This window comes from Carya illinoinensis, chromosome 6 (assembly GCF_018687715.1).
Source record: "Carya illinoinensis cultivar Pawnee chromosome 6, C.illinoinensisPawnee_v1, whole genome shotgun sequence".
Classification (NCBI taxonomy): domain Eukaryota; kingdom Viridiplantae; phylum Streptophyta; class Magnoliopsida; order Fagales; family Juglandaceae; genus Carya; species Carya illinoinensis.
Genome location: NC_056757.1, coordinates 29008502 through 29022758, shown reverse-complemented (window position 1 = coordinate 29022758; position 14257 = coordinate 29008502). Strand labels below are relative to the sequence as shown.

The 14257-nt window shown below is 36.0% G+C and overlaps 1 protein-coding gene across 1 annotated transcript; it reads right to left on the bottom strand.

Moving 5' to 3' along the window:
- Nucleotides 1-321: 321 nt before the first annotated feature.
- Nucleotides 322-4037, bottom strand: LOC122313040 (alpha/beta hydrolase domain-containing protein 17B-like). The gene is made up of 6 exons (XM_043127744.1): nucleotides 3315-4037; nucleotides 2964-3000; nucleotides 2112-2348; nucleotides 1957-2004; nucleotides 870-1309; nucleotides 322-754 (listed from the first exon to the last, which is right to left on the bottom strand). The coding sequence occupies exons 1-6, from the start codon at nucleotides 3617-3619 to the stop codon at nucleotides 682-684; spliced, it is 1140 nt and encodes a 379-aa protein (XP_042983678.1). The 5' UTR covers nucleotides 3620-4037; the 3' UTR covers nucleotides 322-681.
- Between the last annotated feature and the right edge of the window lie 10220 nt (nucleotides 4038-14257).

Here is a 14257-nt window from a genome sequence, read left to right as displayed (position 1 = left end):
ATTCTAATAATATTTTATTTAAATTTTAATTTTCATCCAATTCACCGTCCAAACCTCACCTTAATAGTAAACAAATTGTAGATACTGTTCTTATATAATTTTCCTTTGTGTAAGGGTGCTGTGTGAGTTAATTTTTGGGGGAAGAGCGTACAGAGGGTTTGGGGAGGGCTGTGTAATGTAAAAGATTTTCATTTTCTCTTCCCTCTGCCATGCTACGGTGAAAAGTTTTTTAATTGAATATCGATGAAACGAGATGAAAAAATTGAGATACAGCATTATGTGTTTTTGGGGTAAGAGTATACTCTACCGTACGAAATTATATGAGACAATCTCATAATATCTGTGCATCCAAACGGACCTTAGTATTAAGTCTTTGTCCATTTGAATATCTTTATAATCCAAGTGAACATAGATCAAAAGGTAAGCATGTGTTGATTATTGTTTGTAATGGGAGTCTCATTTTGCCAAAATACAGACTTTGTTCTAAATGAATTTGCGATATCTGAAAGACTTCGAAAATTTCACTTCTGCCAGAATGACGAGCCCTTCAGCACCGCCATTGCCAAGCGCCAAAATGACTTGGGAAGTCATATAACTATCAGTAAAGCTTTCCAATCACAACCAAACATGGAATTTGTAAGAGAATTCACAATCCAATTCCAATAACAGAATCCTTCAACCTCAGGCCTCCAAAGCCGTCTGCTTCAAACAATCAACATTACATAATCCAACTGATCTCACCATGTCTCCCAAGCTGCCATGATCATTAGTTGGTTTCAACAGTCAGTCACATTGGTGTTAACAGCAGCAATAAGGCAATCAAAGAAGTACAATAATTGGGTTGAAATTCTTATAAAAATTCAACTGACCGGTCGAAGCTATTTCTTGCTCTCTCTGACTGATCTGTGCTGTTCCTTGGCTTTCCAGACCGATCCATGCTCCTTCTTGACTTCTCCCTCTTGTCGATGCTGGTTCTTGATTTTTCCCTATTGTCTGTGCTCAGTCTTGATTTCTCTCTTTGTCCAGTACTAGGCCTAGACTTCTCTCGTTGCTCTGTGCTTGCTCTGGACTTTTGGTCTGTGGCTATCAGTGAGTTCTCTGATTGTTCTCTACTTTCTTCAGACTCAATTTGGAGAGGTGGTAGTTTCTCTACGGCTGTTATGAACTTCCTAAGATGCCTTAAGTACTCTGGGAAGAGTTCCAAATTGCAGTGGTTTCCTCCAGTAAGCCACAAAGGTTCGTACTTCTCCTTGCAAAGCTCCCAGAGCTGCTTGCCATGGGAGACATCCACAACTTCATCTTCGGTTCCCTGCAATTATCAATATGAGTATCAAATCGAGCACTCAGTTTCCGACATGAAGTGGTTGCTTTTTAGAACTTTATGGCTGTGGCCTGTAAAAGTCCTAAACTAGCTTGTGGCTAAAGCCACAAGGGGGTGGCAAGTTTCCTATGAATGTCATACTAACTAGCATGAAGTGCCTGATTTCTAGGCATTCTCACAATGTTTTTTAAATTCATTGATCATAAAATGCTTGGAATAAAATCCATCACATGCCATTACAGCATCACAATCATAAAAACTTGAATCTAGAAAACTCATAGGCTTTTTAAGGATCTGTATCCCCCGCTCCATGCATAGACCCTGCAGGGTTGTCCATAGTCATACCTGTTATTATCACTGGAGACTGCTTTGAGGTAAAAAACCAAAATTTATGCAGGTGTGTCTCATGTTAAGAATCATTAATTATTTGTATCGCAATAACTCGTCTAAATTTCCATCTATGAGAAGGCAAGAACTGTAATATATATTTATTAGACCAGAGTAAAATCTAAGCTGTGCATCACAGAGATAAAGGATCACCGGTCATTCTATATATGGAAGCAATGGACAAGCTCAAGATACCTTTAGCATGTGATTCAACTGGAATGGAAGGATCAAACAGAAGGTACACTCACATGAATTACAAGAATGGGGCAATTGACTTGTGGAATCTTATCAATGTTCTGCAACAAAAACAAAGGGTTCCTTTCATTAATTAAAGGACATAATATCTCTTACAAAAGAGCAAAGCTATAGTTTGAAAGTATTCAGTAAAGGCAAAACCAAAAACCTTATATATGTCAAACCAGAATGTTCGCTTAACCGGGTACATGACACGCAGGCCAGACAGGATGGGACTGTGAAGAACCACGGCTCTCAACATGGGCAAACGGGTAGCCAGCTCCAGAGTTGGTCCGCTTCCAACTGACTGGCCGTACAATATAATGTCTTCCTCCTTCAATCCATATGTCTCTTCCAGGCATCGATAAGCAGCCTCTATGTCCGCGTATGTGTCCTGCTCACTCGCCTAATTTAGTTCAGATACACCAGATAATTCAGAAATCTGCTGCTTTGTCATAACAATGGTTTACAGGCAGAATGTATATTGGTCAAGAAACTATGAAATGGCTGGAAAGCAAAAGGCCAGAAACAACGGCCGGCACTGTAATATTCATACTAAATGAATCATAATCACCATTTTACTGACCATACTTCGATGAATCATATTTACTCAAAGCGACATGAAGTGTCAATGCAGTTTTTAGTTCTAAAATCTAAAATTTCTCAAAGCTTGCTCACAATATTCATTCAATTTAAGCCGTCCTGATCACCGCTCAAAACAAAACAAACAGTTCCGACAAAAATAGCATTTGTTATAAGTTGCTTTTCATTCCTTAGCAATTCAAGGTAAGGATGAGACTTTGTACCCATCTATATATGCAGAAGGTTTTTGCACATTGCTTGCAAAATAATACAACAGGGCATGCTCCAAGTGTTAAAAAGCCAATTCTTGTATTATCTTTCCTTTGAAAAAAAGCAAGTTGAGCTAATGGTACGTGCTCAAACCTACTGGCCGTTTTAACTCCATTTGATCAACGATTATCCAGAGATCATCTGAGAGGTATGAATAGAGAGAGTTTACCTTTCCAGACGACTGTCCATATCCAGAATAGTCATACCTGCAGCGAACAGAAACACCACATAATAATTATTCACCAATTCATATCCCCTCCAATCGCTAAAGTAAATGATCTACTATAGAGATCAGAGAATGAGTATTAATTGTTCATGTGGGTCCATCGACCTGAAAATACTTCACGGGCAGAATCAAGTGTTGTAGGAACTTTATGATCTCTCTTTAGAATTGAACCATTCAACCGATCAAGCAATTGAGGACGACACATGATTCATCATTCATCGTGGATGGAAATCCAAGAAAAACAGATAGTAGTACGTGATTACAAGGAAAAAAAGAAAACTAATTAAAACTGACCCCATAAGATTAACACCAAGGTGATGGCTAAGCTCGGTGAAAATGTGATACATCTGGCCAAGATCAGCAGCATTGCCATGAGAGTAGAGCAAAGTCAAAGATGCAGAGGTGTTCTTTACGTACATAGCAACGATCTCATTCCCTCTCTTGGTGCTCAGCTTCAACACGTCCACGTCCTCTCTCTGATGAACAATATTCGACATTCTCATTCTCCCACTGGACGCTTCGACATATATGCCATAAGATGGCGGGTCCGGTGGGAAGAATGCCAATTTGGCAGCCATAGAAGATGTCGCAGACCCCATCTTGATCCAAAATAATGGTACGGTTAAAGGATAGTTTAACTGGCTTGGATGAGAACAGTTGGTGAGAAGTGCATGGTAGAGTAGTTTGGCCTTTGCTGAGCTTTGAAGTAGGTTTACTTGAGAGATCAGAGAGAGGTGATGATGATGATGTTTAAGAAAAGAAATGAGAGAGGTGGACGAATGATTATGTGAGAATTCAGAAATCTGTATCCTGATGTTTTTTGTTTGGATGTCAAGAAACTCAACGGAGCTTTGTTTGGTATATGAGTGCGGGTGTGTGTACGTATGAGAGACAGCAAATATATAGAAAGGACAGAAACACGGGAAGGAAATTTTTTCGAATTTTCCGCTAAAGAGAGTGATTCCCGGGCATCTACTAAATGCTTGAAACTTACCATCTGAGTACGAGGCTGTGTGAAACGGATTTGGATGCCCTTTTGCCGAAATCTAAGAATAGAAGAGAATATAAGATATCAGATAGTTATTATAAGAGTTGCCCCCACAAAATTTATTAATATTGCTTAAATACATAAATTTTTTGTTAATTACTCGATAAATGTTATCAAGATTTATAATGATATTTGTAGTTTTAGAGTGTGCAAGCCTTTTGCACACATTTTGAAAAAAGTAGATAATAAGACCCATATAAAAAAATTATTTTTTTAACGGTAGACTCTATTTTTTTTTCAAGGGAGTACGTGGAACTTACGTATTTTATGACTGTATCTAACATTATTCTTAATTACCATACATTCGTGTGTGCATATATATATATATATATAATGCTAATTTAGCAGCCCAAAATTTCAAATAATTCGGTTAACATCTAGGTAGCAACTATTTGTTGAGGCTCCTCTCTCTCTCTCTCTCTCTCTAGAATCAAACATTATTCTTAATTAAAGTCGTTTTCATGACTATTCTGCTTGATATGATCATGAGAAGTGGTCTAATTAAAAACATGAATTGACAGAGAAAAAGGGATTATGCCAATAAAAGCAAAAGGAATGATGGATGGTGGGGGCTGAGGGGATTAAGAAGATGAAGTAAAAGGAATGGGTGGGACTAGGAATTAGGAGGAGAGGGAACACCCAATTATTGCATATAATAATTAGTACATTCAAACCTTGAATGACTTGTCTTGATCTTCCATATTAACACTATTAATGGTGAATTAATTATGACTAAGCTCCTAGCTAATTCACTTGAGTATTTTATTCTAAAAGGAAAGCAACAATCATTTACTTTACGGTTGTCATCATGATCATGTACATATGCTTCATGTTCACACGTTAACTCCTTTCATGCCAAACTTTTGACAAAAGGATATTGTGACTCCAAGCTAGCTATCAAGTTGATATCCTATTGGCTTTTGTGTCTGTGTTTGATTATATAGAGATAAAAGTTAAAAGTTGAATAAAATATTATTATAATATAATTTTTATAATTTTTATTTTTAGACTTAAAAAAATTAAATTGTTTATTATATTTTGTGTGAGAATTTGAAAAGGTTGTAATGATTATATAAGATGAGATAGTTTGAACTGTTTAACCAAACCAGACTTTAAATTAGTGATGCATCTTATGTTTATATATATCTCTTGTTGTTTCTCCTTCTTCTTCTTCATTTTTTGTTTTGTTTTGTTTTTTGTTTTTTTTAATTTAATTTAGGTCTTCCTTCTATTGATCGTTATTGATCTTTACCCTAAATGGGAAAAAAAGTGAACATATTTAAGAGAAAATGAAAACTTCAATTTCTACTATGATAAACCATTTTGTTAAGTGATAAGACCGATAGCTGGTGGTGTATGGGATCTCATATTATTTGAGAATAAGAAATTTTTACTTTTTACAATGTACTAATTAATGGGGGTCTAATTATGTCATAATATTTTCTAATCATTTTGAAATATAGACCATATGATCTAAACTTTCCATTAAGAGTTACATCTACCACATCTAGGGGTGTTCAACCGGGTTTCGGACCGGGTATCCGGGTATACCCGGGCCGGAATCCGGATTCAAAATCCGGACTGGGTTCCGGCCCAGTCATATCCGGGTTATGACCCGGTCCGAAACCCGGATTAATCCGGATTTTTACAACCCAGAAATCCGGGTTCCGGATCAAAACCGGGTTTTTTTTTTTTTTTTTTTAAATACTGAAACTGCATTCATCAAATAAAATTTTAATCAACAAGCAATTCTCTTTCTTGGCATAAACAACTTGTTGGGAGATGCAGGGGTCTTGTAGGAGGAAGATGAGCTCGGGTTGAATATCAGATCGGATTGCTGGTAGCAGTCCGAACAGGGCTGGCATTGGAGCCAGTTGATGTCACTACCGGTGTCAAGGACCATGTAGAAGGGCTTGGTCGGGCTTCCCACACCCACGAGCGAGAAGTACTCGCCGCTACCCTGGCTCATCCCGGACATGATCGGAGTGGACAGGTCCTCAGGGCAAAGCTCTGTCTTCATGGGTTCAAGATCCGACTCGCTCACGCCGTTTCAGGGTTCAAGACTACAATTTTTTCGGATCCTCTTCGTCCCTGTTCTGAGATTCTCCTCCTTCTCACATTCACACTCAAATCTGAGTCTGTTGCAGAAACTCCACTGAAGGAGCGGGAACCATTTTCAACAGTCTTCACTAATTTGCGATTTACATCAAACAACTTCGTGATGGACTCCTCGGCTTCATCCAACTGCCCAACGACTGGACCATATTCAAACTAACACAAACCCATACAACCAAGACCATCTACAACAGACCAAAGCACGAACCCTGAAAATCACGAGAGAGAGAGAGAGAGAGAGAGAGAGAGAGAGAGAGAGAGAGAGAGAGAGAGAGAGAGAGAGAGAGAGAGAGAGAGAGAGAGCTGGGGGAGGGAGGCGAAGGCGGGGTGGAATCGCAGTAGAGACCTAGGGTTTTTTTTTTCATTTTATAAAACCGGGTACCGGGTTTTAAACTCGGGTTTCGGATTTAAAATCCGGTACCCGGACCGGATTAATCCGGTTTTTTAAATCCGGGTATCGACCCGGATTTGACCCGGTCCGAAAATCGGAACCGGAATCCAGTTATCCAGATTTCCGGTCCGGGCCGGATAAAGAACAGCCCTAACCACATCAAAGTTCATTTGTTACGTACATATATAAATTATAAAATTATAGAGAAGTTTCATGCAGGCTCTCTCTTAGTTGCTTCTCTAAACGATAAAAGCTTTTACTTAACGTGCTTGATGGGGCAGTAGAAGGGCCCCTCCCACTTCCCTCTTGTCATGCTGTAACACCCTATTCCCTTAGGGTTGAAATGTCATGCGCTTACGTAAATATTTGCATAACTAGTAAATATATATATATGAAATTCATAAAAAGAGTTATTATAGTAACTCGTTTCTTAAACCACTAAATAAACTGGTTTCCATAAAATAAAATCCACTAAAGTACACTGGTAAAGTTTTCATGTTGAGAATTTAAAGTCATGATTGTTTATACTCATGCTCATGCTATATTTGATATGTCTTGATTTATCTGAATAATTAACTCATTGATCTGATTATTCTAACTTATTTGAATGATTTGATTGGCCAACACATTTAATCCTGTGTCCAAGATTGTGCACTACCCCACATCCTGCGACTGCAAGGGGAGTCGTTGAGTAGTATTCTGGCATACTACTGTGGATCATGCATAAGTCTCCGGCTTGCATATATATATCCATATTGAAACTACATTGGTATCATGCATCTGAATGCCTATATGATTAAATGATATAATTTTATCTTGCACTTGAAATTAAGAAAACTTACATATCTTATGCGACATGAGATGAATAACATAATACATACATAATTATAATTGTTGAATCTGAACATGATGCGGAATGAAATGATCATGTGCTATGCTAGATGACATGTTTACATATATCATGACATGCGTGGTACATAAAAAGTGGCTATCAAAAAACTGGATTATAATAATAATCTATCTAAACTAACTAACATGTACTAAATCTTATTTATCATTAAGCTGTTTACCTCATTGCACTGCTTCCTAAATCTTACTTTGTAGTTTTTCACCTATATAAAATATAAATCGTCACTAACGTTTTTAAAAAACGTATCATAATATTCTATGTAATTAAATACATGCCAGGAAAATTAATCTAATAAAATATTCAATTATATATTATTATTAATAAATACTGATATCATACAATTATTTAAATACTAATAATCTTTGAAATATACTAAGTAGCATAATTTAGGCTTAATACAAATCTGTTAGATAAATCTCTGAAACTCAATTTATAAAACAGGTCCAGTCATAATTTATTACTTAGTAATATATGTTAAATCCCTTAAATATTTTCTGATAAAAATAAGTCTATGGCTAATATATTAATTTTATTAAAAACTAAGCCCATATAAAGTACATAACATAGTGAGTTTATGTAAAATACAGCCAGCCCTATTTGAACATCTAAGTCCACATGAGAAATCAGCTCATTTAAATAATATACTAGTTTTGAATTACAATAAAACCAATAAGAGATTAAACCGAACATGAGAATTACACCTAGCCCAAACCCAATATATATACACATCCTACTGTGACTTGCAAGTGAGGGCAGAAGTCTAAATTACGCTTAAAAGTATCCGAGGCTTTTTAGAAAGAGTTATGCTATATATAATTATTTTTATATAGTCTTTGCGCACTCCACTGATATAATTGGTTGGATTAATTTTTTTTTTAATACACAACCAATCATATCACTGAAATGCACAAAAAAATTCATAAAAATGACTGCACATAAAATTTTTCTTTCAAAAATCTAAAAGCAATGGAAGGATATTTTTGTAATAACAAAAATAAGCATGCAATTTTTGGGAAGGCTGAAAACAAAACGATAAAAATTAAAGAAGCACAAAGGCTTGCGGGAGAGGGCATTATCCGACAGGGAAGGATTCAACTCACCGAGAGAGCAACGTGTGGTGGCGGGTTTGGGTGAAGATCTACGGCAGCACGACTGGGGTCGACGGTTGTAGAACTTCTGAGAGAAAGATGGTTTCTGTGCCTTAAGGGAAGAAAAGCGATGGGAAAAGGAGATGATGGTTTGCGACAGAGACTTACCAAGGGAAAGCTGTGTTTGGCATATTTGAGGGCTATCTCGGTGGTTTCCGACGATATGGGGGTTGTTACCTTGGGTTCACGTGCATGGATTCTTTCAATGTTCGATGGCTCACGGTTGCTAGCTGGGCTCAGCTTCTCTTGTGCATCGCAATGGTTCTCTATTTAACGCCGGTGTGACAAAGGGAGGTGGTGGAAGTCCTTAGGCCATACTGTTGTGCGTGGGGTGGAGAGGGAAAGCGTTGTGCATGGCTTAGGGTGCTCTGGTTTCGATGGTGGTTTATGATGGAAGCTTATTTGTGAAAGGATTGTTTTATTATGAGGTTGAAGAACAGAGTCGGTTGGTGTGGTGCAACCATAGGCTATTGGTGGCAGCGCGACGTCTACGTGGTCTGTAGCAACGACCACACTGGATTCTGAGTGGTGATATGGGTGTGAGAAGGACATTGGCACGAGGGAGGAGATGTGGGTTGTTGGGATGGTGAACGACAGTGTGGTTCTTGACGTGCTAGTTGGCATGTGGTGGAAGAGAGGTGGATGTTTGTTCACTCGCGGTGGCTGAACGACGTCAGCCATTCCACAGTGCAACCATGCAGGTGCAATGGAATGCTTGAGTCAAAGGCATAAAATAATGAAAAAATTTGATTATAAGTATTTTGCGCATCAATACGCACATAAACTCTAAAATAGTACTAGTGGTCGTTGTGCTGTTGTCGTTGGTCGTGTCAGAGGCCTTTCTAAAGGCGAGGGAGAGTTTTAAAAGAAAATGCTGGTTTTTTATTCCGTCAGTTACATAAATGAGTAACGTCTGAGAGGAGAGGGAGAAAGTGAAGTAAAGAATTTCACTACACTCATCTTAATAATGAATAATAATAACAATAATAATAATAATAATAATAATAATCTGCATTAAAATTAACAATGTATTAAGGACATAAAATTTGATAAAATGATAATAGTATAATAATAGCAATAATAGAATGTTTATAATAATATGAAAATACATAAACTTATTTTATGGCCTAATTTAATTTACGATTGGATTGTTACAAACCTGCTTGGCTACCCCACCTTTACCATCGAATCCTTGCCTTTAATACGTGTCTCTAACCAAGAATATATGTAAGTAGTGGAGATCTCCCTTCAATCAGTTAAGAGTTCAATATATATCTTCTAATGAGCCTGAAATAGGGGTGTAGTCGATCTAATTCGATCTAATTTTATATATTTTTTTATAATCGAATCGGTATATATCAATTTTAAAAATTTAAAAACCGATACCAAATCGATTCATTATCGAAATCGAAACTTTTAATTTTTACAGTTTTGGTCCAGTATAGTCTAATTTTTTCTACTTTAAGGATTATCTATGTTAGTAATAATATGATGTTTACATATACTGAACTATTAGTTTATTTATATTATAATATAAGTACATTATTTTATAATAATTAACATATACTAGTATAGTATTGAATTTAACTAGTATGATTCGGTTTGGTTTAGTTTAAACCGGTTTTCAAAATATGAAAACCGATACCACACTAAACCGTTTACAAACTGAACCCACCAATTCGGCTCAATCCAATTCAATTCAACCAGTTTTCTAATTTTTTTTTAGACCCCTATCAAGAAATCAAGAAATCGATACGAATAATTGGCTGTATTTTTTTATTCTCTCCAAGCTAGCTAGTATAAGCATTGTTTGTAGGTGTTTGAAAGGATCAACCCTCCTTTATTCTGATTCAATTGTTTGATAATACTATATATATATATATATATATATATTATCTGGCCCAAATGGAAAATTATTAATTTTTTACCATTTCAAATTTTAAGTCATTGGTAATGATCTTTAATACAAATAATTAAATCTGAATTTTTCCATCAGCTTAAATTTTTAAGATAAGTAGTGATTTCACATAATACCAAAAAGTAAATGCCCTAAGTTTGATCCCTAACTCTATAGTACTTAATCCTATTTAATTAAATAATTTATGTGTTAGGTCCACTTGCTGTTTGGGAGTTTGACCCACACGTGAGCGAGAATGTTAAAAATATAATATATATATAATTAGATCTATTTCTTTGCCAGCTCTATATACTAAGGATATATACCTGCCAACTAGCCTTGTTTTCTCATGATTCTCTTGCTTTTTTCTATGTATTTTCTGGTTTTTGTTTCAATCATGACTTCGAAGCCCAAATTTACGAACAATGATAATTAGTTGTCACATCCTAACTTTGCCTTACATATTAATTGCATGCACATTGCTGTGTTATGAAAAAAACGACAACGACTATTCATTAAGTACTTGGCTCAAGCAAATTAATCACACAACACAAAATTAACTTGGTTCGAGAGCATACTTACATCCACATAGCTACAAAGGGTTTTATTATGCTGAGGAATCACAAAATACACTTTGGGTTTTGGGGGAAAAATCTCATTATTCAAAATACTTAGGGCATACTAAACTGTTTATTAAGTGCATATTTATAGTGTCACAAAGCGAGAATCCTAATTTTAACTTTTCTACTTTATTCGTTTGAGCGGAATGTCAAGCGCACTTTGAGCCAAATCTCTATCCAATACTCACTTGAGCTACATGTCAAGCGAACTCTCTACACGCATGAGTTTTGTTCGAGCCACCTATCACACGAATGTTGAGTAAACTTTCTATCTTGTGCTTTTTTCTTTTATAGTAAATAGTACCAAAAAAACTTCGCCCTTGAAAATCTGCCAAAAAACCATAATGGATCCTTATCGGGTTAGGTCCTCAAATCAAGTCGACATACAATAAAACTAGGCTCCACAAACCTAACATGTTGGGTTTCTCTTGGTATCCAACCACATGGTTTTCATTGCCTAATTGATTCATAGTTTGAGCAGTACAGTCGTTGCCAACGTGACTACCCCTCATTTTTCATGTGATATATATTATGCCTCACTACAAATTCTTTGGCGAGAAGCTTTAGATAGATATATATTATTGAAGTTGGTTTAATGTGATGTTATTTTCTTAAAAACTATTCATATTATGTCTAAGTTTACTATGTTTAGTTTTTACTATTATTAGCTAATCTTGGAAGTTGTCTTTTTAATTTAAAGAAGTTGTGAGTCTCAATGTAAGCATATATATCAGATTAATGAGAAATGAAAGAATAAAACATTTAGAATCAATCTTCACATTGGAGATTGAAGTTTCTCTAAAAAATACTCTGTTTTCAACAATTGGCATCAGAGCAAACCGGGTTGATCTAAACGGTTGTCAATGGCTGCCTTTGGAGCAACTACATCAATTCCCATTTTTAGTGGTGAGAAATACGAATATTGGAGCATAAAGATGAAGACTTTTTTCTTATCTCAGGATCTCTGGGATGTAGTAGAAAAAGGAGTTGAAGTTCCTTCATAAGGAGTCTCGGACTCTGTACAACACAAACAAGAAAGCACCAAGGATGCAAGGGCTTTGTTTATTCTGCAACAAGCAGTGATTGAATCAATCTTTCCAAGATTGATGAGGGCCAATACTTCAAAGGGTGTGTGGGAAATCCTGCAGTCAGAATTTCAAGGAAAGGCAAAGGTAAAAATAATCAAATTTCTAGGATTGAGAAGGAATTTGAAAATTTAAAAATGAAGGAATATGAAGAGATGAAAGAGTATTGCTCTAGATTAATTGAAATTGTTAATCAAATGCGTGCTCATGGTGAAGAGGTTACTGACCAGAGAATCATTCAAAAAATTCTAATTAGTCTTCCAGAAAAATATGATTGCATTGTTGCAGCAATTGAGGAATCGAAGGATCTACAAACTTTATCAGTTACTGAATTGATGGGATCACTTCAAGCTCATGAACAGAGAATAGCAAGAAGGAGTGATGGTTCCTTGGAGCATGCATTTCAATCTAAAGTAATTTTGAAAAATAAGAAAGTGAAAGATTATAAGAATAAGCCACATAAAGATCAAAACTACACAGATTACATTCAAAATGAAGGAAAGATAAAAGGGAAAGAAAAGCAAAGTGAGTTTCCACCTTGTGGTATTTGTAAAAAAAAAAAAAAAATCATCTTGAGAAGAACTACTATCATCTCGAGAAGCCTCAATGCTAGAATTGTAAAAAATTTGGACATATGGAAAATTATTGTATATATAAAAACAATCATCAAGCTCATTATTCTGAAGAAAAGGAAGAAAGTGAGCATCTGTTTTTTGCTTGCCAAGCTATTACAAAAGAGAAAAAAACTTTGGTTCATTGACAATGGGTGTAGCAACCATATGGCCTCAGATGAATGCATCTTCACTGATTTGGACTCCTCTGTTAAAACTAAAGTTAAGATGGGCAATGGAGATCTGGTTGAATCCAAGGGTAAAGGCACAGTGGCCATCTCGACAAAGAAAGGTACAAAGTTTATTAAATATGTATCACTTGTTCCTAGTCTTTATCAAAATCTGTTGAGTGTTGGTCAAATGATGGAAAATGGTTATTTTTTATGCTTTGAGAATAATCTGTGCAAAATATATGATAAAAAAAAAAAAAAGTTGAACTTGCTGAGGTGAAAATGGGAAGAAGTGGGAATTTTCCTATTCAATGGAGCTTTCCTAAAGCTATGGTGGCAACTGTGGAAGATACTATATTATGACACCAAAGATTTGGACGCTACAGCCTCAACTCCTTGAGATTGTTGCATCAAAAGGAGATGATGAGGGACTTACCTCTCTTAGAAAAAGAAGCACAAGTTTGTGAGGGATGCATGATTGGGAAACAACATAGGCTATCCTTTCCTTTGGAAAGCACATGGAGAGCTAAAGAAAAACTAGAGCTGGTTCACACTGATGTGTGTGGTCCAATGAAAACTACAACTCACAATCAAAACAGGTATTTCATTCTCTTCATAGATGATTTTAATATAATGATGTGGGTACACTTTCTTCATGAAAAATTTGAAGTTTTTGGAACTTTTAAGAAGTTTAAGCTATTGGTTGAAAATCAATTTGGTCATAGAATTAAATCATTGAAGAGTGATCGAGGTACTGAGTATAACTCCAAAGAGTTTGAGAAATTCTGTGAAGCAGAAGGGATTGAGCATCAATTAATAGTAGCATATTATCCCCAATATAATGGAGTATCTGAGAGAAAGAATAGAACAGTGATGGACATGGCAAGGTGCTTGTTATTTGAGAAAAAATTGCCTAAAGAATTTGGGGGTGAAGTAGTGAATACTACTGTGTTTTTACTTAATCGAGTACCAACAAAAGCAGTAGAAAATTAGACACCTTATGAGGCATAGAGTGTAATAAAACCCATTGCAAGTTTTTTGAGGGTATTGGTTCCATATGTTACATCCATGTTTCATCTTAGAAAAGAAGTAAATTAGAAGAGAAAGCTGAGAATGATGTTTTTGTGGGATATAGCACTAGGTCAAAAGGCTTTCGAGTTTTTAACTTGGAAACCAGAAAGTTAGTTGTTAGCCGAGATGTGAGGTTTAATGAGAATGACTCTTGGGATCGGGAAGCTGAGA